This window comes from Hirundo rustica, chromosome 13 (assembly GCF_015227805.2).
Source record: "Hirundo rustica isolate bHirRus1 chromosome 13, bHirRus1.pri.v3, whole genome shotgun sequence".
Lineage (NCBI taxonomy): Eukaryota > Metazoa > Chordata > Aves > Passeriformes > Hirundinidae > Hirundo > Hirundo rustica.
The window spans coordinates 375,341-400,729 of NC_053462.1; the positions used below are offsets into that span (position 1 = coordinate 375,341).

Here is a 25,389-nt window from a genome sequence, read left to right on the forward strand (position 1 = left end):
ATCGAAACGGTGTTCTAGTCCTCAAGAAAATTAAGCACTCGTTATTGGCAAAACTTGACCACTGTGGACAACTTGGAAATTCAGGAGCCAACAATCCCTGCTTATTTTAACTGCCAAGATTTCCTTCTGTACTTTATTTAATATTAGACTTGTCTCTTTATAACATGCAGTATCAATGCAAAGTAAACCTGTCACTTCTTGCTGACAGAATTCACTATCTTGTCCACAGAAATTGCAATCTATTTATACTGAATTTCAGCCATACCCTTTGGCAGCTAAAGAAGGATACAGCTCCCAACTCCAGACTTGACTGCCAGAATTGTCTGGAAGGGAAGTGCTGGACACAGAAACATGCAGATAACTAACTGCAGATTTGAGGGCAGCTCTAGTATCCTGTTTTTCTCCCAACTAACTCTGCCATTCATTTATCAAATTGGTCAAAGATCTGTGGTTGTAAGAGCTTTCTGCCTGAGTGGATTTCACATTAGAGCATCCAAATGGGTCTGTAGAAAGTGGCTCTGACCTAACTTCTTCAAACTAAATTAAAGCAATAAAATACATCTTCCACATGCTTTTATCTGCAAGGATCCAGCAACCCTATTTGTAATAGCCTTATCACATGGCATGATTAGCATTTATGATGGTGAAAATGCCATAAGATTTCCCTATATCCAATATATAGTATGTTGCACTTACTCCATTATCCTTCAAAATAAAAAACAAAAACCCCCAACCAACCAGACAACCACAAAAGACAGCAACACCTGTTCTTTCTGTTCTACATCTTGATGCAGGGAGGTTCTCCAGGGACACAATGTACTGTTTTATAATAAACTGGATTGCCAGTATCAAATGCTAGATTTTGTAGAAAAAATAACAGACCTGCTTCAGCCTCTCAACAGGATGCCAAGAAAACTACCTGTCACAAGGAACACAGTCTTTGTGCAGGAGTTCCACCAAAACTCCCGTTTAGTTGAATAACTTATGTTAGTGGCTGAGTACTTACTTTTTGGCAAGAAATTAATGCATGTCTGATCAGTTACTCTGTAACACGACGTAAAGCTCAGTAGACATCGAGGTTATTTACACCCACAATCCTCTGCCTGTGTGCAATACCTCACCACACCTTGTAGTGTTATGCACTATGATAAATCCTGGGAGTCAGACTCAGTAATCACTTCCCAAACGCTGCTCTCTGCTTACTGACTGTTCTCTTACATCTCTCAATAGCATTAATTCCTAACTGCAAATTGAGAAGAAACAAAACCCTGGTGAATGCTCAGATATTTCTCTTGTTTTGGTAAAACAGAAGGCTCTTCAGGTGACCTCTGAACACATCAGAGCAGTTGGGACCTAGAGGAAAGGCTTTTTGTCCTTTTACTCAGCATGCCCTTCACAAAAAGCATGTCTGAAAGCAACCTAACACCTCTTTATCTGTCCTACACACAGAAACATTTATGTCTTGTCAGGGAGGCAATTTACGTCTTGTAAGGTTTTGCAGCACTGTCTGAACACACAGATTTGGGAAAGCTGTCATTATCATACAAAGACCACCATGTATATTCAGAAGTCCGAGACCAGCCCCACTGTCTTTGCAGCAGTAACTACTACAGATCCTGCAGTTGTATTTCCTTTTAAGATTCTTCTGGATGCATGCAGAAGCATTTTCCTATTCCTGGATGTGCTCTCTTTGTCAGCAGGATTTCTTATTTACTTTGCATGGAAGTTGGAAATGAAAACCTGTCAGTGTCTTCCCTGCCACAAATGAGAGCAGGAGAGAACGTGGTGATAAATCTAATGGCAAATTTCATTACCTAATGATGCTCTGTTCCCACAGGTACTGGTATATGCTTATCTTCATGTAGAACATTCAAGGATTAAGGCTGCGATTCTGTATCATTTTAATCCAGTCTAAACCCAGACTGCTGATGTGCCCTTGCAGAAATTTGAAGCCCACCAGTTACTCATGTCCCTTGTATAAGCGCTAACACGTAAGAATGTGCAGTGAAGTTCAGGAAACTGACGTGTTTGAAAATATAGCAGTTTCCACAATCAGCTCCTTGAGGTTACCAAAGCAGTCGTGACAGCAGTAGAAGAAAATGTGGGTTTAATTTTTCTATTAAATTAATCAACAGAGTAAAGGTAGAACAAGACTTACCTCTGTCGACAGCAGTAGTTTTATGTAATAAATACGATTCACCAAATCTGATAAATCAAAATTTGGAATTTTATTGAGAGAGAGAAAATGACAGTCTCAGACAGCCACAATTAAAAGGACAGTGTCGAGCCCGGGGTCAGTGCCGGGTGAACAACGATAACACACTCTGTCAGTCTGTTATCCCCCAAGTTCACATTTTTGGTTTGCAGCAGTCTCTTTTTATACACTGGATCGCGGAGAGAAGCTCGGGAATTCGAAGGTCCTCCCTCCGAGGCGTCTTCATTAATCATGCAGGTTTCAGTTCTAAGAGTCTGAATGGGTCAGCGGAGGAGGACAATGCCGTTAATGGTCGGATTCAGGTGTGGTGTGGAGATATTAATTTCTGACGGAGACGATCTAGATACTGATCTGATGTAATCATCTGGTTCTTTGGGCTTTCATCTCCTTTTTCCGTCGTCTTTGTTCTCTTTCACCGATTCCCGGCAGAGGCATTTTTTTGTGTCCCCCTTTCTGGTAATTCCAATCATGTTTTCCTCGTGTCCCTCCCATGCCTTTTCAGGACAGAGAAATTCCTGTACTTTACTGAGCCACCTTCCCCTGAGTTAACTCGCAACATGCTAGGTTAAACAAAACTTATACGGTTTGTATTATATTTTATATCTTTTAACACGAATTAACTTTAGGACATATATCACATTTTAAAATCAACTCCGCTGCCCATCAACCAGTGAAAACCAAAAATGCTGCGTTCAGAAGAAAACGCACAACAGAGTTTTATCTCCACAGCCTACTTTAGATTTATTATAACTTTCATTCTACCACTTCAGGTCTTTTACATGGCAAAAAAGGTAGGTCACAGTCTGTTCCTACTTCTCAAGGGTGAAACATCCTAGAGTCAGCAAGGGTGACACTGTGGGTATTTGCTGGACACAGTTTGGGATGTCTCAAAACTTAAAACAGAGCCTCCAGGTCTACCTGAATAGATTTGAAAAAAAGAGCTTACACCCTGCAGCAACCATTTAAATTCACTTTTGTGCTTTGGGAGGGAGTCAGACTGTACCCAAGGTCACCAGTGGGTGTTAAAACACAGAGCTGCTCTTCTTGGCCTGGTGTATATTCACCTCCACCGTTAAATGTAGTGACAACACATTACAGCTGGCTGAGCTACCTTTTTAACAGGAACTCTACACTGAAGGAGTGCTGAAAACAAAAGATAAAAGCTTGCAATGGCTCATTGATTAGAAATAAGTAGAGGCTTTAAAATGGCCTTTAGAAATGAATAAACATTTCCCCAGTTCGGGTCCCACAGCAAGAGTCACTTGATTTATGCTGTAAGGGGAAAACATTACTCAGCAATATATATCCTATTTATTCCTAAGTAAAAGGGATCCATTCAAAGACTGGTACACTCAAGACCATCTCAAAGAGTAAATTCTAGATTGTTCTGCACATTCAAAAAAAGAATAGCAAATGGCTTAAGCAGAGCAATGAAATCAGTCAGTGAGTGCTGATGGACAGTCCCACCAGGGGTTCACAGGAGCTGTGGCACGACCTGACCACACACTGGTTGTACAGGACAGAACAACTGGTGCCAGCAGTAGGACCAGAAGTGCACAGCTGCTGTTTAGTTGCGCTTTTGTTTATTCTCCATAAACCAGAGCTATAGGCTCCTGTCCAGATGCCAGAGATGAATGGAACAGCTGGAGAAGGACTTTATGTAATACACAGAGAAGAATTCACCTCTCCAGAGACCAGCAGGAGAACAGAAAAGTCAATATAAACCCCTGGAAAGAGCCAGATCTCAGCAATCAGCCCTTCCAAGCACCTGGGATAGCTGGAAGTAAAAGAAGCAGCAACACTGAAGATGAGATTGCACAGAATGCTGGACAATGCAGTGGTTTCACGTTCACTAAATTCTGGTCTTAGTACTCACTCTTTTTCTGTGGGAGAGAGACTAGGAGAAAAGCAAAGCAGGCTCAAGCTTAGAAATGAACAAATAGTTTTACTAACACACACTAAAAAAATGGAAAAAAAGTTGGGAAAAAAACCTAAAACAAAACAGAATGAAACTTCAAAAACACTCTTCCCTCCCCTTACAAACTGTTCACGTTCCTACAAAACAACATAAAGAGACAAAACCTGTAATTTTCAGTCAGTTTCACCATCTGACAATAGTCTTTCATCAATTATTTAGGGGAAGAGTCTCTCTTAGAGTCATGGATCCCACTGACAACCTAGAACAGTTCTCTTGTGGGTTTTTTAACTGTCACAAAAACAGCCCCTCAGAGAAATCTGCCTCTGTGACCCCTCCCATTAGCAGGTTCCCAAGCTGCTTATGGGTCATGGGCCTTAGACTTTTGCATATTGGGGTGTCACCTTTGAAAGATGAATAACTCTAAAGGCAAAGGATTCTTCATCTCAAGGCACAGAGATATCTTCTCACTTCTTCACTGGCACAGAGGGCTTCTCATCTCTGTCTCTGTTCAAACGTCTTACAGGATTAATATTATTTAGTCCATCACTAACACCTTTGCTCAAATCCACACACAAACCTAAACAATCATCTCCCCAAATGCATATCTTTCCCATGATTTAAAGGGATAATCTAAATATAGAGTTCACTTCTATTGCTCAAGAAGAATGGAACAACCAACTTCTCAACCCTGTCTCAATAGTCTTTTCACTCTTGCTCTACTGACTTCATGCTGTTTCTTTTTTATGTTCACTTTGTCCCTTTCTTTTCTCTCTCAGAGAAGAGCCAAGCTCTGGAAGCTTCATGTTGCCAGGAAGGGGTTAAATCTGCTCAGAGTCTTTGTCTCTCCCTCTGTAGCTCATGCTGTTAGATGTTCAAGGCCACGCTGGTGAGGGAGGAAGAACTCACGCAGAAACATCAGAGATCAGAGCACCCGGGCAGTCCGGAATCACAAAAACAACAGGCAGGATCATAAATGCCTTCTCAGCCCACTCCTCGGTGTAAATTGGGGTGGCCTCAGCCTAAATGGTGCCCATAGCTCTTATCAGGGGCCCAGCAGAGATCTCTCCCTGCTCCAGGGAAGTTTGGAGAAAGTGGTTGTTGTAAAGCAGCAACCTCTCCTTCCCCCGACCCCTCCCAGGAGCCGATAGAATCCGGCCAGGCCTCAGGCCAAGGTCCTCCCCCCAAAAGGAGGGAGCAGCAGGCCCAGCTCGATGTTACCTGTCTCTCTCTGGCCAAAGGAAAAAAGGAAAAGGCCAACCTGCAGGAAATCAAGGGGTTTTATATGGTACTTCCCAAAGTCATAGCCAACAATTTCCAGTGGTCAGAACAGATGCCAATATTCCAATTAACCCTCTGATAGGTCCCTGTCCTTTCTAAAGCAATTCCTGGGTCCTGGCCTGGAAAATCATTCTACATTCCTCTATGACTAAAAAACTAAACTGTACTAACCCATGACAACAGAATGCACTGATGGGAACTGATTTACAACCCTTGCTACAGTAGCCCTGTACCGATGCAAATCAGTGAACTGCACAAGCTCTCTTGTCCTGCAGTCCTTTAATGGACAGCTGGGGAACGGGGACAGACAGACCAAAATCTACAAGTCTGCCACACAGGGAGAAAAAGCTGCTGTAGCTCAACGAGAACGAGGTTCTTTAATCTGGAGAAACTGAGGAAGGAGGGGCCTTCAGGGCTGTCAGCAACTGACAAAGAAAGTACTTGCAGGGTCTCAGATTTATGTCATACTTGCACAAACTGGTTTTGCAACAATAAATGTTAAATGTTACACACAGTAATGGAGGCATAAATCTCTGTGCTGCACCAATTCCCTAGTGAATCTTTGCTTGCAAGGATTGCAAGAGGTTAGAATAGTCTATTAGAGAAGGGGTCTACCATGTGAAGCTAAAACCAAAACAACAGGAAACATGATACAAGGAAATACAGGCAGAAACTGAAACCACAATTCACTAAATTGCCACAGTTCGACAAACAGTTAAAGAACCAAGAACAGTGAGAAACACAAGTAGGAAGAGTTGAAAGTTGAAGGAATTCTGTTACTGATATGCTTTGTCTCTTTTATGCTTTCCAGCTGAAGTTTTTTTTATTGTATCAATAAAATACAATAACTGGGCACAGAAAACAGATTTATAAAAAGACAGCATAATAAAATGAGAAGTGGATAGATGGGTCTTTTGCTAGTTTTTAGTTAGCATGTAAAGTATTTATTCATCTTTGCAATGCAAAATGAAGCAGCACAAATTAATTTAAGAGAATACTAGATAAATATCCTCCCAAATCATGTGCAGTAAAATTAAAAAGAAATCGCAATAAATGTTTTTGGCAGACAACTTATAATACATTTATTCTAAATGTAGTCTTAGATAGGAAAGCTCTGAATTTCAATACACGTACTCATCTGTTCCCAGAACTACATGATGCATAGAGTACAGATAAGAACACTTTACAATGTTTTCCTTTCCTGGAAGCACCACTCAAACTCCTGCTCACAGGCCTCTTTTCTGCTGGTGATTCCAAGAATCACACAGCAACTGAGGTTGTGAGAACTCCTGAGATGAACTGTTCCAACCTCCTGCCCAGAAAAGGTGCCTGGAGCAGGCTGCCACATCCAGGTGGCTTTTGAGTAACTCCAAGGCTGCAGATTCCAGAGCCTGTCTGGGTAGCCTGTTCCAGGGCTCAGTCACCCTCACAGTGCTTCCCTGTGTTCAGCCAGAACCTCCTGTATTTCCATCCGTGCCTACTGCCCCTTTTCCTGCCATGGACCTCTGTCTCCTTTACACCCTCCAGATTTCAGCTCTCTCAGCTTTTCCTCATATGAGAGTCCTCAGTCCCTTATCCATCTCAATGGCCCTTGGCCAGACCCTGGAGCAGCTCCTTATTTCTCCTGTTCTGGGGAGCCCAGAACTGGACACAGTACAGCAGCACTCCAGACTCCATACAGATCAACACTGACAGGGATTCTCTCCTCTCACAAGCCTTAGCAAAACAGGTACAATCTGAATAAAATATAATACAGGAAATGTTTATGGTACAGAAAACCTAAAAACATTTTCTTTCTTTTTCATTCATAGAGGATACAGAAACCTTTTTAACAAGAACAGTAACATAATTAAAAAGATCAACAGTAGCTTCAGGATATATGTTCTTTGTGTAGGTAGTTTCTTGCTTAAAACTCAGGAAGATTCCCAAGGGTAGAGAGTTCCCCTCGATTTCATTTTTTGGCCGATGTTTTTTCCCCCAAAGCTGACAATAGGGCATTTCCCCTTTTTGCATACAAAACTTCAAACTCTTTAAAGAAAAACAGGAGTTGTGCTCTAACTCCTCCCTCCATTTGTGCAGCAGCTTGCTCCACACGGAGCTGCCTCCCAAGCAGTTTGCTGCATTTGCTCCCTTATAAGGAAGCTTTCCAGACACTTGAAGGAAACCACGGCTTAATTCTCTGGCAGATTTCAGATTTAAAATCCAACATTCAGCTGGATTGGCTAGAAGGGCTCCTGTCACCTCACCTTTCACCCATCAAGAACAAGCCACGAAACAGGCAGAGAAGAGAAGGCAACAGAAGAACTATTTTTCTTCTACAAAAAGGTTCAAAGGTTTGCTAAGGTCCCAAACAGTGCCCAGCTTGGTCATTTAGTGCCATATTCTCCTGCAGTTGTCTAACTAGATTAAGTCACTCTCAAATAATATAACTTGAATTTACAACTTTTGTGCTTTTTGGCTAGGACAGACATCCAAGAAGACCTGCATCTGAGTGCTTGTTTGGGTGCCAAACTGTACCAGTCTACAGGGAGAAGCAGAAACAGATGGGCTGGTGAGCAGATAAGTATTATTGCTGGAGTAAAAGCTTGTCTGCCAGAAAATCAGATTTGTAAAACTGAGTAAGAGAAATAATGCCTTTAAGAGACAACTCCACCATTTGTTCCCATTTACAATCACAAGAGAGGCACATTATACAAACAGATTCATTGCTATAACTAAAGTGATTTCCCAACTTTTCTTCACATCATTTTTTCCTTTTTATTCCTGTTTCTCTCTACAGGACATTTTCCAGGATAATAAATCTTTTTTGAACGGTGATGCCCAAAACTGAACAGTCTATTCCTGCTGAGGTTACCGTACTGCTGACTGGAATGTTGCCATTTTATAAACACTGCAGAGGCTAATGCATTGTGGAAATGCATTTCTCTTTTTTGCAAGAGCAATGTGGGGGCGGTGTTAAAATTATGCTCACTTTGCTGAGATCACTAACCCCCCCAGCCCATTTTTTTGATACACTGCATTCTGCACTAGCAATTTTTTTCTCAGTTCTTAGGACTTGAGTGTGTGAATTTCCTTTTGGTCACTTTGACTCTAGTAATTTCTCTAACATACTGAGTACTGTTGAAAAAGGTACTTCATAACAAAGGTACTTCATAGCATCTTCAACTCTGTTCACCTCAATGTTTCTTACCATTCTCACCAATTTTCTATGTTCAGGAGTACTTTGACCAAGAGTTCAGTGCACTTACACAAGTAGAAAAGGACTAACACAAACTGGAATACGTAAAAGCCTTTATCAAAATAAAGACAGGTTGCAGTTGCTTCTTTTCTCTGACTGACAAAAGCAGACACTCACAGGAAGATTTGCTTTTTACAAATCCGCAGTGGCTGCCTCTGAGTGTGTATTAAATTCTAGGCACTTAACGGACTGATTGTCTACCGTGTGTTCTGGCATCTCTCCATGCAGAAAAGTTGTGTCCTGAAGCTACACACATTGGTCTAAATTTCCACATTCTCCTTAAGAAAACTGGGACATGCTTTCAAAGCCCTAACACCACCAAAGCAACCAGTAACAGCTCTAAAAATTTGTCAGCTGTCCTATGAGTATTTTAGATAATATTTTGAGTCGGTGATAAATAAATATGCCTACAATAACCAACATTCTTTAATATGTTCTTGCCCTGGGCCCATAACAGAATGCTTATAGCTGTGATCAGCACTTCCAAAAATTAACCATTTTTAACAAAGACTCAGAGGAGTGTATTTAGGTTTTCTGGTGATAAACAGCTATCAAACATAAATAGTGAGCTATGGTTTCTATTTTTCTCTTTCACCAGGCACACATGCCTCTGTTGCAATCTTACTTCTTCTTTTTTCCTAGATCCATTTTCAGCATTTTGTGTTAATTTTTTCTTCACTTTAAATTCATAAGTTATACTATTTTCTAATAATTTGCAAATTATCCATACTCAGATTACTAATCAAAAAATGTGTCTTCAACCCCCCCTGACCACAGCCTGCACATTATTAAGCTGCACCAAGAGAAATGTGAGTTGGATATTAGGAAAATGTTTTTTACAGAAAGGGTGATAAAGTACTGGAATGGTCTGCCTGGGGAGGTGGTGGAGTCACCATCCCTGGACGTGTTTAAACAAAGACTGGATGTGGCACTCGGTGCCGTGGTTTAGTTGAGGTGTTAGGGCTGGGTTGGACTCAATGATCTTGGAGGTCTCTTCCAATCTCATGATTCTGTGATCTCTGTTGACGTAAGCTGATGCTGGCACCAAAGCCTTGCACACTAAAGACAGTGCGTAAGTCAATCTAACACCTTCCTGGTAGGGAAATGCTCTCCTCATTTTCAGTTGCATTGGTTGGCTCTGGTTCTTATGCCAGCTTTGGCACTCATCTGATACCTCAGATGAGCTGATTCAGCTTATTAAACCAGCAGAAAATAGAGTTACTGTTGTTTGGGGTTTTGATGGGCTACTTTCCCCTTTGGGACAGATAAAAACACTTAGCCCATTTCACCTAATTGCAATCTCATGTTGGTTTACATCAGTTTATAGCAATCTAAATTAAAGCTGCCATATTAATCAATTCATCCCCACACAGCAGTCATTAACAGCCATGCAAACGGATGGTGAGCCAGACAGGGCTTGCTTTTTTTGTTTTTCTTTTTCTAAGGTTCCTCCTTGCTGGACCATCTCACTGAAGTTGGCAGCTGCACAAGAAATTGAGTTCAGCCAAAAGGGAACTTCCTCCATGTCACCCCTGTGAGCATTCTGCAGTGTAAATAAGTGTCCAGCAGTATCCAGCTGCCCCTTCACTGAGACAGGGAGATGCTAAATCAGTAAGTGCTGATTAACCAGGGGATCATAACCCATTTCATTCCTGCTCACTAAAACTTCATCTCAGACATGTAGAAACACCTCTGGATTCTACGTTGACTGCAGGACATATGCTCACTGGTAGCTCTGAGCAAAAAAGGCAGCAAATCCCTTTCATACAAGTCACTGGCCCTAAAAATTGTTTATGATATTCACCTTAAGCTAATCACCACCTTATGACAATTATACATTACAAGTGTATCTTAAATCAAATCCTACTCTCATTAATTCCTGCAGAATAACTGGCTTTATCTGGTTTCCTCACAAGTCAGATAAAAAGACTCAGCCCCTTCCACACGGATCACAAAGGGGAAATTTAAAACTACTTACCGAAGGATTTCCTTCCGAGTGAAGAACGTGCAATCCTGTTAAAAAAACAAAATGTGTCATTGTACTACAGAAACATTGAAAACAACTGCAAAGATTTATTTCTCACCATTTTGGAAAGAAACTTAGATCTGACAGAAAAACATTAAACATGCCATTTGGGTGCTATCTACTTTTGACTCAGAAAGCAATATACACTATAAAATAACAAATATTCTAAAGACAGGCCTATCAGTAAAAAGAAAGATATTGGTAATGTGATAGTTCAGGAGGAAAAAAACTAAAACAAAACAGATTGCTGAGATACATGACCAGACAAGAAACAAAGTTAAATCAAAAAAACCCCAAAAGGTATATGCCAAAAGTATTCAATAGATGAATATTGAAAACTATAAACAACAAACAGATGACAAAAACTGTCTTCTAACTTGAAGTATCCCCCTGCTGAAGACAACTGGTTTAATAATAAAATTATGTGGTTATTTATTAGTTATTAACCTTTTTGCTAACTACCAGTTTGCACTGTGGTCATTTTGCTAAAGGCTGCAAACTCCTCTATTTTAAGAGCATGGTTAAATGGACAGCCCCTGTCCTGAACAGCAGAAAACCATTCAGCTCTCCCTGTGCCATCACTGAACTAGAAATAACTTATTGAAATGCAAAAGCAGAGCTTGGTGAACTTGAGAGAAGAGCATACAAGCATTCATTTGCATTCTAAATGGCTCTGTGATGGGAGTGAATTGACATTGGTTTAATTCACTTCATGAGCACCTGTGTTATACTAGAATTTCAAACACTTCACCAAAGAACCAGAATATGAGCAGTGAAAGAGTTTGCATTTCATGCATTTCTATGTAAGTCACAGAAAAAGTTACAAGTTCAGATACTGTGGGGAAATAATCATCAGTCTCCTCCTATTCAAAAATAATCCCATAATCTCCACTCTTACCCAGTATTTAATGGAAATTCTGCCCTGCGTCCAAGACTACGAACCACTAGGAACACTAGTGGTAATGAAATATTTGATAATCAGTTGAGATCATTCATCAATACAGAGAATTTGCAACTCAATTTTAGAGCCAGCTCCTGAGGTTGTATATATAGGGAACCACCACCAACACAGAAAATTCCCCCGATTATCCACCTCTCTCACAGGCCCATGTGATATGGCAGGGCATTTGCCTAACAATTCAGCTCTCTGTAGTTTTCCCCGTTTAATGTAAAGATATTTAGAATATATCATCTTTGAAAATCAGTATGTGACAAGATAACAGTATCAGACTTGGTAAGTCATACTTAAAGAGTACATAAAACTACTTTGACTCTTCCAGTCTTGCTCTTCAGCCAACCAGTGAAAAAGTATTTCTTTCTCAAGCTGAGACACATTGGGGCTTAATGCCTGCTTCTTCCAAGGAGAGGAGAAGCAAAGGATCCCCAGTGGCAGAAGCAAACAGCCCGTCTCGGGCGTCCAGGAACGCAATCAGTACCACAGGTATCAATTACTGAGCTGCCTTGCTCTCCTCCATACAAGAGCCCCAAGCAGCAACTCCTCCTTCAGTGGATTGTGCGGTTACAAGACCGAGGAGGAAGCACCTTGGTAGCTGCTAACACTGATGTCTCATTGTCTGCAACTGCACAAAGTGACATCGGAGCCAGCTGGTCAAGTCTTCTGCAATTCCACACAATCAACACAGTCAACTGTCACTTAAAGATGCTTCATTTACTAAGAAAGGGCAGGTATAATCTCACAACTAATTGTCATGCCCACAGCAGCAATCATCTGTAATTATCTAAACAGGCTGGGGAAAACAGCAGCTACTTAACTAGCAAGCTGATAGGGAAGTGATATACAAATGGAAACAAAGATTAAAAGGAAAAGTTACCCTTTACCTTGCAGAAGTCCTGCAGAAATGCTCTTGGAAGACAAATTAAGAGGTCAGTAATAAACCTTTTTTGCTGACAGTCCATGCATTTTTTATATTTTATTCTGAGTTGCTTCGTGACATTGACAATAAACACTGCTGCCTGCCTGGTTTTTAATCAACAAAAATTTTACTAATGTAATCTAAACCCCACTAATACTGAAAACCTCTATAGCAGAAGTAGTTGCAGCTATCTGCCTGACCACCATTACTGACAGCTCTATTTCAATTACACCTGCCAACTGCATGGAATTGTCAGGGATGAAGGGCATCAAAAAAATTTAGGAATGGCTTCACTCTTAAGAGAGATCTCAAAGCTATTCAGGATCAAAGCCCCACTTGATCACTCATTGTGACCTGGTCTATACTTTTGATCCAGCCAGATGATCTCCCACTTTCTTATTTCTGCCTGTTCCTTTACGCAGACTTCACCTTTATGAGCAGAATAACTGCATCAGAGAACTCTGAAGGAAGGAACTAATGTGTTTGTAAATGAACCTAGCAATAATGGATGCATTTCCAGCTTGGATCATTTCCTTTCAGTGACTTAGAATAGCCTTGGCAGCGCTGGTACAAGAGATGAAGGTGAAACAAGCATCTACTGAGGGCAGGAAAGGAAAGGGGTGCAGGACTGACTTCTTTTTCCTTTTCTTTTTTTTTTTTTCTCCCTGAAAGCACAACCCTCAGTTGGATTAAAATCATAATGGAAAAAAGGTCTAAATAACATAATTACATTTTACAGTTGCTGGAACTTCAGCAATTTAATTCAAGACTTTTGTCCAAAGAAACAGAGGTGAATCATCCAATTTTCTTCTGGCTACTTCATTCATACAGAAAAATATACAATGAAGGACAATAAATAGTAAGTAAACATGTTAAATTCACTCTCTCATAAGGAAAGGTGAAGTGGGCTGTGGAAAGCATTTGTCATTTATGCACGTGATAACTTTGATTTTTCTGCAAGCCAGAGGTATCATAGAACACATTTGCTATTTTGTGGACTGTATTTTAGTTTACTAAGAGCACAAAAAGCAACCTGTCTTTTCTGCCTGGACACTGAAATGACTGGGAGTCCTGCTAGAAATGCAGAAGCTGAATACTGAACAAATAAATATTACCAGAGTTTTCATAATTCTTATCAGTTCAGTATTACTGGCAAGAACGGATCCTGGGAATTATTGCCTTTATTTCCAGTGCTATACAATGGTCTGAAAGACTTCTGCTAACAGCAGGCCCTTGGGGGTTTTAAATTCTTTAGAACAGAGGCTTTGCCTTGACAGGTCACCTATTCCAGCCCCTGAGAGCAAACATGCACCTTCTCCCACTCAGTCTCTCCTTGTGCCTTTATTCATCGTTAATTAGAAGTTTAACATGGGATCACTGATGGTTGTTTGGAGGTAAGATACCACTAAAACAAACCTGCAATTATCTACTTAACATCTTGTAACAAGTGAATAAAACCAAGCAAACAGAAAATAAATTTCCCATTGATTTCCATGACATCATGACCTTGTATAATGGGACTTGATTCTCAAATTTATCACTTAGATGGTGTAACTGCTTGTTAAAATGCTTTGCAGAGAGAAGAGGCAGACAGCTGGTGTATTTAGGTTCCACAGGTAGCTTGGCCCATGGCTGGTAACTGGACTTCCTGCAAGTCACTCAGAATAAAAGCACAATTAATAGTCTCTGCTCTTAAAACTTATTTTTATAGCAGAGCAGCATGCACATGGTGTTAGTTTTATTCTTTTATTTCCTGTGTCTGATGAATGCAGATTTAGGACAGAACAGACTGAAATATGGTGGTCCACCACCCTGTCCAGTCATCTGCAGGGCTTGACTGCAAACTCCGTGGTTGGTTCGTCTTTGTACTGAGTTCTACAGTGACTTGGACAAAACAAGAAAGGAGAGAGAGATGCTCTGACAATGCTGCTGCTTAACTGTAGAGTGTCCATCCAGCACAGCAGGACGTGTGGCTCCACTCAGCTCAGTGTCAGCTGTTCTGGGGATGGATAGCCAGTTCCCCAGGGCATCACACAGCTTATGAATGGCAGCAGAGTTCAGTGAATGGGAGGTTACCAATCACTGCTCCCAAACGAGTACAGTGCATAAAGCACAGCTCTGAAATAAAGTTAATTTCATGGCGGCATGCAAAACACTCCCCTACAGAACAAAAACTGGAAAAATGAACAGAATGAAAGAACAGAAATACTCAAATATGCTGTGAAACAGTATTTCTGAAAGCCATTAAATGCATACTTCTCTTCTAAGACAACTGTAATGGTTTCAGTTACAACCGGGCAGAAACACCAGTTAATGGAGTGGTTTCATGTTTGCTAAATTTTGTTTGCCCAATTTAGTGTAGTGGTCTTAGTGTTGTGAGAAATGCCAATCACTGGTTTTAAAATTTTAGAAGTTTAATAGTAATAAAATGGTTATAAAAATAGTAATAGAATCAGAGTAATAAAAATTTGGACAATTAGGGTTAGGACAATGTGAGACAATAAAAACAAAGTTACAGACGTCTGGGTGCTTTTCCAGGCAAATAAGCTCCAAAAAAAGGACGCCTATTAACAGACGATTAACTCTTAAAAGCAATAGCCTGTTGAATATTCATACATCTCATACATAGTGCATAAATCCATTTAAACAAAGGATTCTCTCTGGTCAGTGTCACTTTCTTCCCCTTAATCCCTATGGCTCTTCAGGGCTGAGTGAGGAAGGAGAAGTTGGTCTCTTCTGATAAGGGAGGAATAAATTCTTTTCCTCTGAAAGATTTACATATCCTGTGGCTGCTAGCTCTGTGAGTACCCCCTTCCTCTCTTTAAAAAAATATCCCACACACATAGTTTCTATTTTAACTACAAAAACTACATTTTAACTACAAAACTACATTTACTATACTATCAAAATATTAATACAGTACTACTAATCAATATAACATAATACATAGAGTAAATATCTTGCGTAGAGCCATATAATATGCACTTTTCACAGTGCCCTTTCTTTTTGTGGGAGAGGATTAGGAGGAACAAAGCAGGCTCAAGCTTAAAAATAAACAAATCATTTTATTAACATGCACTAAAAGAACGGAAAAGTTGAAAAAAAACACCTAAAACAAAACAGAATGAAACTTCAAAACACTCTTCCCTCCCCCTACAAACTGTTAACTTTCTTACAAAACAACATAGAGAAGAAACACAACTTACGATTTTCAGTCAGTTTCACTATTTAAACATAATCTTTCATCACTTTGGGAGAGGAGTCTCTCTAGAGTCCTATAGGAACATTCGTCACAAGACAATAACTGTCTTGTGGCTCCCAACGTTGTAAATCTACAACTGCCTGGAGTTTTTGCAGATTATGCTGTTCTATCCCTTAGCAGCCTTTTCCTTCGCTACTCATGGGCCTCTGAGTGTATATGGAGTATTGTTTGCTTCCTCTAGTACAAAACAAGGATCCTCTTCTATCTCTAAAATTGTCTCTATCTCAAAAGAAATAGAGACCTCCTTTTACTCTAGGAGCTGAGGGCTTCAAATCACTTTCTCTCTAAAATCATCTTTGTCTCAAAGGCTGAGACCTCTTTTTACCCCAGGAGTGAGAGGCTTTAAAATTCCCACTTAAATCCTAACCATATCCACCCCCAACTTTGACTAGAACCAGCATTCCCTCAAACAACATTAAGATGTTACAAGAAACAGCCCATTTCTCCATAGTTTACACCAGAGAAGTCCAGTTAAAAATGTCCACATCCTCAATCCCTCCTTCTAATAATCTTTATCAGTTCCTTCACTCTTGCTCCACTGACTCCATGCTGTGTCTTTTCTACGCCCACTCTTTTTTCTCTCTCTCAGAGAAGGGTTAGGCCTTGGAAACTTCATGTTGCCAGGAGAGGGTTAACTCTGCTCAGGCCTGCAGCGGCCATGTGCTCTCTGTTGGCAGCAGCCTCTCCCCCACCACTTCACCACTTCAGTCCGGTTTCCTCCCTCCACTCTTTTCCTCTCTGTCTGGAAATCACCGGAGGAGGGGGGGGGAGAAAGCTCTGCCCACCCCTCGGTGACAATCAGGGTGTCCTTGGCACAACCAGGCCCATGGCTGTTACCAGGGGCCAGCTTCCCCCCAAAGGGGGGGTGTGGGGAGCAGCAGGTCCTACTCAATGTTACCTGTTCACCTGGCCAAGAGGAAAAGGCCTGACCTGAACAAAATCAGGATTTATATGGGTACTTCCCAAAGTTGCATTTAACATTCTCGGTGGTCAAAGCAGATGCCAGTATCCCAACCTAGCTTCTAATAGGTCCCTGTCCTTTCTAAAACAACTCCAAGGTCCTGACAGGGTAACACTCTACATTGTTCTTTAACTAAAAACCAAACTGTGCCAACCCCTGACAACAACGCATATTCTGCTTTGTATTGGAATAGTTTCATAAGGTCAGGTTTACTTTGATCCTGGAACAGCTTCATTGGAAACTTTTATAAATAAGAAAATAATATAAATCAGTCGTACAAAATCACTGCACATTAAAAAAACCACAACAGCGTCCAACAAAAGCCAGCAAACTATAGGCAATGCAGGTACTATAAACCTTTTAGCTATCTGAGAGCAGCTCTTAAAAAATGCTAACTATTGGAAGCTGCAGCACTTTAAAAGGTAATATTTCAAGCAAATTACTTCAGAGGCTTCATTTTTAAAATCACAAACGATGTTTTGTACTCTGCCAAAGTACAAAATGTGTGTAAGAGCATTTAATCAAAACACCACCAAAACATCATCCTGTGAAGCAACCAAGAATCTGATACCAGAAGCAAATGAACTTTTATATAAGATCTATTATTAACTCTGTTCTGGTAATGCTTTACAAATGCAATACTTTTGTTCTACGTTTCACACAGCTAAGACTGGCAAGACTGAGTCTGCAAGATATTTATGTATTTTCATTACTGCTAGTCTATAAAGAGTTAACAGAGTTAATGAGTTAAAAAAGCTGTTTGCATCAGAATGCCAATGAAAATTTTACCATAGAGCTCATCCTTGCTTGTCATCATATATACTTCACAATTACAGCCAAACCAATCAAAACACCCACTGAATTTCAAAAGGAAAAAATCTACATCTTATGAACTGTAAACCATCTTAAGAAGGTTAATGTATTCATACGGCAACAGGGGAGTAAAAACAAGTCAGACATTAGCAAGGACTGAAAAGAAGCAAACTGCCAACAAAAGTAATTTTGCTCAATCTACAGATGCACCAAAACCTGACCAAAGGATACAAAAAACGTGCCCCATTATTATGCTACTTCTACTTGCACAATAACAGCAATACCGTATCAAATGAAAAATACTTTTTACAGAAGATCCTAGGGAACCTATGAATACTTTTGTATACTTTCTGTATTCTTGCAAAGGGTTAATTTTCCAAGACCCTGGGTGAAGTCAAGCATGGCTTTTTAAAAGCTTGATGAACCTATTTTACTTTACAAATGGTGTTTCTTGAGAACATAACTTGTTTAATCTGGTTTTGCATAATTCTCATGAAATATAGTTGTATTGCACTTTGACTTAAATTTTGATAAAAGGAAAAAAGTGAGCTCTTTAATAGAGAAATTCTTGTATAAAAGAAGAAAGTCATTACTTCATTGTACTATGCTGCATTGCAATATTGCCTATAAGACTGCCAGGGTAAACATCAGTTTGTTTTGAGACTGCATTAAATAATGCAAAGTAAATAATACCACAAATGAACAAATAAAAATGGCTTGCAATAAAACCAGTAATATGCCTTATCATCTCTAGGTTCTAGAAGAAAAATTAAAAAAAAAAAAAAAATAAAAAAAAAAAAAAAAAAAAAAAATCACTGAATTAGTATTGAATTCAGATCTCTTAATTCAAGTAAAAGTAATCCCAGAAAAGGGAATGAGATTAACTGAACAGTGCAGGAGTTTGTCCACAGCCCAAGTACAATTTCTCTGCATTTCCTGCTCAATACAATTGTTTTACAGTGAGAAATGCTGTGCATCGAGGTGAATAAATGGTTCTGATGTTGCTTTACTGCGTACCTGTATTCTGTATTTTCCATTGCTTCAAGCATCTGTGCACAGCATCACTCAAAACACCCTAAAATTTCAGTTTATTTTCTTTTCTCAGTATGAGACTTGACCTCCAAAATCTGTAGGCAGCTTTTAAAACCTTAATTTTAAAATGTTCTTTTATTGCAATGAAACTCATCTTTCTTGCCTATCAATACTTACCTTTCCCTCACCAGACCTTGGTTAGATTTCACATTTTTTATACAAAAACCCCTCAACAACCAAAAACCCCATTCACAAAAAAAACCCTAAAAACCACAACTGGAACTCTAAGGGCCTAAGAACCATAAATGCCCAGTAAAATTCCTTTTCTTACAAGGCCAGTATTTTAAATGAGCAACCCAGTGTTAGCAAAAGCCAAATTTGCAAAACATTTCACAAATCTTATGAAAACGTAAAGATCTGACAACAAGAACTCTATCATAATGACAGGTAATATGATCTTAACAGCAGATGTTACGGCAAGGTGTTAGAACTGCAAAGGTGCAAATCTCCTTTCTTTATTTTGCTTCTACCTACCTGAATGAAAAAAAAAAAAAAAGGAAGAAAAAAGCTGAATGGTTTAGGATTATCAAGTTCTATTACAGGTCTCTTGTACAAACAGCTTCAACTAGCTACCCGTCACCAGTCTTAATTAAAAGCATTTAAAAAACTTGTCCATTGAAAACACTGATGCCATCCTGTGGGTGACCACATTTACAACTCTTTAATTTAAAGTCAAAAGTTCTGCTAAAAAGTGGCTCTTCAATATAACAATTTACATGCAAAAAAGGTGGATACATAGGCTTTTCAGAAAGTTTTAGGTAAATCAAATGTTTTGATTTATTTTATTTCATTAATATCGCACTAATGATCTAAAATTTATGTATGCTAGCTCTTCAAGAAGGTGACTTTTCTGCAGTTTAATCCTCATTCTCTAAAGCCAAAACCACTTGCATAGGTTTTACCATACTTTAAGCACATGAACTTCTCACTTTTTCTTCTCATAGTGTCTCTTATGGAACAAGCACGTAAAACACAATGAATTTTTAAAAAATCATAAAAATTTTCCTCATGAAACAATATTAGGTGCTGTACACTCAAAGCAATTTGTACAAAAACAGCAATAATAGAAGTTACGACCAGATAATACAATGTCCAGAAATATATTTCAATAAAGAAATGATAAGCCTAACCCTGAGGTGAGTGAGGTTTTGAGCAGTCTTCCAACAGAAACTGGGAGAAAGTAAAAAAAAAGAGAACAACCAAGATTTTACAAAAAAGATCAACACTTTTGCTCCTGAATGCTGATACTATGAACACTGTACCCTGGACTGCTGTCATAAGGAGTACAGTACCAACTCACAGACACGTAAATTCACAAGAAACTGTTTAGAGGGGAAAAAAAAGACTCAATGACCGATTTATAAAAGCAATTTATATGTAGATGCCTTCCTGATCACTTGGGTACAGATTTGCACAACAGACTGTTGCAAAGTGGACAATGTTTTACTTTGGCCCACAGTTTAGAGGCCCTGGTAACTCAACTGCTGGCTCAAGACATGAAAAACCTGCACTAAAAAAATTATGGAAACATTGCCCCATTCTTCCCTTTTCTATTCTGAAGAAATTCCACAAATGAGAAGGAGGCAGATAAGATGGCAAACTCCAAGTGAAACAGCTCCACTTGTATTATACAAAATGCCTTTTCCCCCAGGATGCCATGGAGAGGCAAGAGCTCTCTGTGTGGGCGGCTCCAGCAGTCAACCCAGGATCTTTTTATTTAAAAGACTGAAGAGGGATGCAAAACTAATGGATCAGAGGCAAATCACCATCAAAATTACATCTTTATCGGATTCGTCACAGCACGAGGCTAACGCTCCTTCCTGGCAAATTCTGCAGGTCAGTTACTGTCCTGAAACCTGCTACTTTATAGGACTTGCCAAACATAACAAGTGTTGTTACTAGCCAAAAAATGTCTAGCTCTACACTAATGAACTGCAAGTCTGCCTGTAACAGAGAAATCCCAAAGGTGTCTCAATCCACTGGGCCCAACTCCTGCCAGGCTTTGAGATCAATTACCGAGAATTATAAAAGGCAGGGGCTGGAAAAGCCATTAGAGAGAGGCAATTTCTACATGAAGAGCACTGAATTAGGGATGACATTTCAGCTCTTGCATTTGCCAGTTTATGTCAAGAAGATAACATTAATTACATTTGGATTTTGTTTTGTTTCACTGCAGTTGTGCTCTGTTCTGTGTTCACTTTTATTGTTAGTAGGAAGACAGGCACTGGTGCTTTACAGATCTTGGATTTCTCTCTCACCTATCCAGCAGGGATGTGAAAAGCTTTTTTGGATCTTGGACCACTAAGTCTAAGATAATTAACTTAGATTCTCACTGCGGGTGAGAAGTGTGACAAAGTGGAAATTAAGAAGATCCATTGTCATTTTTCCTACAATGACAAAAAAAACCCACTAGGTATTTATAAAAATTTATGCCTTAATGGTTGAAAACATTTTAGCATATACACCTTGCCTGACTCTGTGGGTCAGTATTTACACCTGTGACAAGTCCATGTTAGCAGTGACTTGAAATAAAATTAGTAACTAAAATATTAGTTTCTGCTTCAATGGGTTTCATCAAAGATCACAAAGGTAAAATGTTATTAAGTTATCTAGTCCCTTAAGGGTCTGTATCTGTCCCTTGGTTATCACAAGATAAACAAAATCTTGGGGTTTTGTGCCGCTAATTCAATGTTTGTCACTTCATGTAGAAGAACAGAGCAGTGCAGCCAACCCTGGCTGCCTCTCTTAATAAGCAGTCAGCTGCCTCCCTCTTTAGCACACTTCTACTCAATGCTTTGCCCCACTATATTTTCAGAAACTTGTCCAAGATGCCCACTGTGTAGACAGCTTCCTGCAATCCATTTCAGTGAGGTTTGCATTGTGCTGAAACATGACTAAAAACTGGGAATTCTTTTTTTTTAATTTTTTCCCTATTTAAAAGTAGTTGATGCAATGCTGAGTAAATAAAGAAGTACCAAGTTATCCCTGACATAAAATGCGCACTTACTTATGATGAGGTAAGAAACTGCTTTCCAGGAATGGATGCAAGCATAACGACACCTATTCTGGAATTACATTAAGCATATTTCTCTGACTTATCCTTAGGAGAAGTGAATTTTGACAAAATCTATTTTTTCCTTTCTGCGCTATTGTCAGCAAAGGCATCGGGGAGAGAGGGTGCTACACTTTCGTCAAGATAGTCATAATCTTTATTCTGCTTCTTAGTTCAGACACTGAGGATGTGACCCTTCTGCCTCTATATAGAGAGGGAATTAAATCAGTATATTCAACAACCCAGCCTTAGAATACTACTATAGCTGCTGAAAGGAACAGTAGAATACATGGACGCAGGTTACAAAGAAAGTTTTCAATTATACTGGGATAAAAAACCACTCCCCAAATCACAAACATACGTAGATTGCTCCCTTCCATCCCCTAATGCAAACCAAGATTTCTTACCTGGTAGGCATCTAGCTGTTCATCAGTAAATATCGTTTGCTTATTACCCATCTTAAATGAGGAATTCTTCCTCTCTGCAAATGCATCCCATTAGAAGTAGCTGGATTCCTCTGTATCGTAGGCATTTAGAGCACGTATACTCCGTGAGCGTGCTGAAAAAACCCCAGAGCCTGCATTGAAGTGGTTTGGACTGCACCTGTCCAGTGAGGAAGGCCACAGCCTGGGAAATCTTTGCAAAGGCTCGACTGGAGCGTGCCAGGAAGGAAAGCGCTAAAATCCCAGGCAGGTGCACAAAACCAGGGATACCAATCTGCCCCTTTTCAGATGCTTTTCTAAGAGGCATACGGATCTTTTATAACCCAAACCCCGAGCAGCCGCTCCCAGCAGAACGCAGCTCTCTCTTGTCTCGAGGACTCACTCTGGGCGCTCCTCACGGCACCTCCAGGTTTTGGAGCAGCTCTGCGTCAGCCGGCGGCGCCGGGCAGCGCAGCCGTACTGCCCGGGCCCCCCCCTCCAGCCTGGGAACAGGGGAGCGCAGGGGCACGGCGCACGGAGCCCAGCCCGCTGTGCCAGCCGCCCTGCCCCGGGCTGCCCGGCCGGCTGCAGCCCGCGGCGTGCTCAGCGCTCCGCTCCAGCACCGGCTGCCGCGGGAGCTCCGCGGGAAGCGTTCGGGTCTGCACCGTGCCTACCGAGGATGCGAGTTCGCCATCGAGGGTACCAAACTGCCGGGTACAGCAGTGAGCGCAAGGACCCCTTCGCACGTTAACTAAATTTTAAAAAGTCAGCAAGATTAAAGTAGTTTAACAGCCGCTAACCTGCCTCCTTAGGCTCAAGCAAGCACGGCTGGGAAGGAAAAACCGCTACCACAGCCTAAAGCAAAAGCAGAAAGTGCCAGTAGAGGGCTCAAGGGGTGTTTTAGAACACCACAACCCGACAGACTGGAAAATAAAAAAATAAAAGAGCATCTATGAGAAGCAGAGAGACAAAATCATATTATCTAACATCTGCAGAAGGATAAGTTTTTATAACAGCAGCAGGAATAAGTCTGAGTGAGAAAGGATGGCAGTGGGGAAGAAGGACCCATTATAAGCTCATGCACATCAGAACAGAACAGGGTAAAATTCCCAACTTCTTTATTTGCAGTCTGCCAGTGGTCATTATTTGCTCATCAAGATAGCAAGTTCAATAAAAAAAAAAACAACTTGGAGAATTCTCTTGTGCTTTTCCCTACAGCTTCTAAGGATCCTGGCCTGATAGCAGGATTGGATAATAGGAGTTCACTTTACCTCGGCATGTCACAACAAAAACCAAACATTTAAAAATAACAGTGAAAGCAAATATATTGTATACATAGTAAAAATATCCTATGACGTGTGTTGGATATGCAGTAAAAACATTCTACAATGTGCTGAACCACAAACTTGTAAGAGATGGCTTATTCAAATTATAACATTTAGAAATGCAGATTTGATTAGCTGCAAACCAGCACTGCCTTGAGCTACAAAAATTACAAGATAGTTCCCATACACAAAATAATACCTTGGGATGAGAAGGTAAGCAACAAGGCTTATTAGCAATAAGCAAATATCAGAATTGTAACATCAAAGAAATGCATTCTAGCAATAGAGATTGGAGCGCAGTTTCAGAATAAGAGGGCAGGAAGAAGCTACAGTGGTAAGGAAAATACAAATGGAATGATTTACCATGAGACCAAGAGTGCAGCAAACATCTGTTCAAATATACGCTTGTACTGACAGTTACATGGCCAAACCGATCTCTGTTTTTCCAGCCACTAGTGTTTTGGGGTTTGTTTTCTTTTCCCTGGTGTGTAGTGGCATTGGATTCCTATCATGTTACAAAAAGTTCTGCATAGGTAAGTCAGAACATTAAAAATAATTTTTAAAAATCTGTAAAATACAGCATTTTTTTTTTTTTTTTTTTTTTTTTTGAATCAAAAAACAATCTATAAGGGCCCCTTGAGACTAAGAACTTGCACTGTTCTGAAAGTTCTTACCTGTCCTTAGCCCTGAATGAGCTCCATTGTTGGCTTTAGTGGTTATACATATAATTAAGCATGGCTAATATCTCTGATCTGGTGCTACTAAAATGCAAGAGATAACAGCTGCTCTTAATCAGACCAGGCCAATACTTAAGCAAGTGATTTGCATGAAATGGCATTCCATTCACAGCCACCTACTTCAAGCTGCCCAGCTATGCAAATCAGATTAAATATAAATGGCCAAATTACCACTAATGTCATTACATAGAAGTTAATTGACATCAGGGGTGGATTTGGCTCCATATCTTTCAATCTTCTGTTTCTGTACGCTTAAGAGCACTCCTACAGTGAAAACCTGACATCCCATCTCTTCATTTTTCATCTGCTTTTATATCTCTGGCTGCTTCCCCTGTACCCTAAATGACACACACATCAGAAAGTCTCTATCTTTTGAATCAAAATAACAGCAGTAAAACAGCAGCAGAGCTTAATGGAAATCATTAACCAGGTAAGGCTTACTTGTGGTTACAATGTAGGCCAGAGGATTCAGGTATCACTGTTGAGGCTTACACTACACCAGCTAGCTCCCCTCAAGCACATCACAGTGGTAACTACATCTCAATGCACAATTGTCTTGCTGTGCTACTTGGTTAAAATTTAAAGACAAATATATTGCAAAAAGTCTTTTTCACTCCTATTTGTTTGCACATGTCAAAGGTCAGATGATCTTCTGGATTTCTATCTGTTCATATTTATCAAAGATTAGTTTATTTGCCAGTTGGGCGATAAGCAAACTCACTCCCAGCATGTTGCTGTAACAAAATAATGCTTTTCAATGTGCACAGCAAGAATGGACCTTAAACACTACCAATACCACCACATTTCACTGTATTTCAGCTTTTAAAACTGGTTGTTAAATCAAGTGGTTTAAAGCTATTAGAAATAGGTAACAAACATCTTGCATCCGTTGCAAGATAAAGTTTACTCAGGGGGACAGTATATATAGAATAACCTTGCCATTTCAATGCCCATTGTACCCAAGGCAACAGTTTAATAACCCCTACTCATGTGCTCTAGAAGTTTAAATCCCAGAGAAGGAAATACACCGTTACTCATGCACCCCAGTGCAGTTTTTGACAGCAAGATGGTTTTCAGCTGCACCGGCCCCACCTGACCACAGCTGCAGGGGTTTGTCGCCATAGCTCAGGCAATGGGACACACCAGACTAGCAGCTCCACACAGCCTTTGGTCCAG

At 40.1% G+C, this 25,389-nt stretch overlaps 1 protein-coding gene across 2 annotated transcripts in view; it reads right to left on the reverse strand.

Annotated features, from left to right (window-relative positions):
- The window catches only part of CIB2 (calcium and integrin binding family member 2), a 43,278-nt gene that overhangs the window by 15,134 nt on the left and 2,755 nt on the right, over positions 1-25,389 (reverse strand). Inside the window, exons 1-2 of one of the 2 annotated variants that reach the window (XM_040077380.2) lie at positions 22,137-22,535; positions 10,628-10,662 (exon numbers count right to left, since the gene is read on the reverse strand). In XM_040077380.2, the coding sequence (XP_039933314.1) occupies positions 10,628-10,662; positions 22,137-22,187 (86 nt within the window). In that variant the 5' untranslated portion in view covers positions 22,188-22,535. Of the gene's footprint in view, positions 1-10,627; positions 10,663-22,136; positions 22,536-25,389 lie in introns of those variants that run through there. The other variant, XM_040077381.2, reaches the window with a different exon arrangement.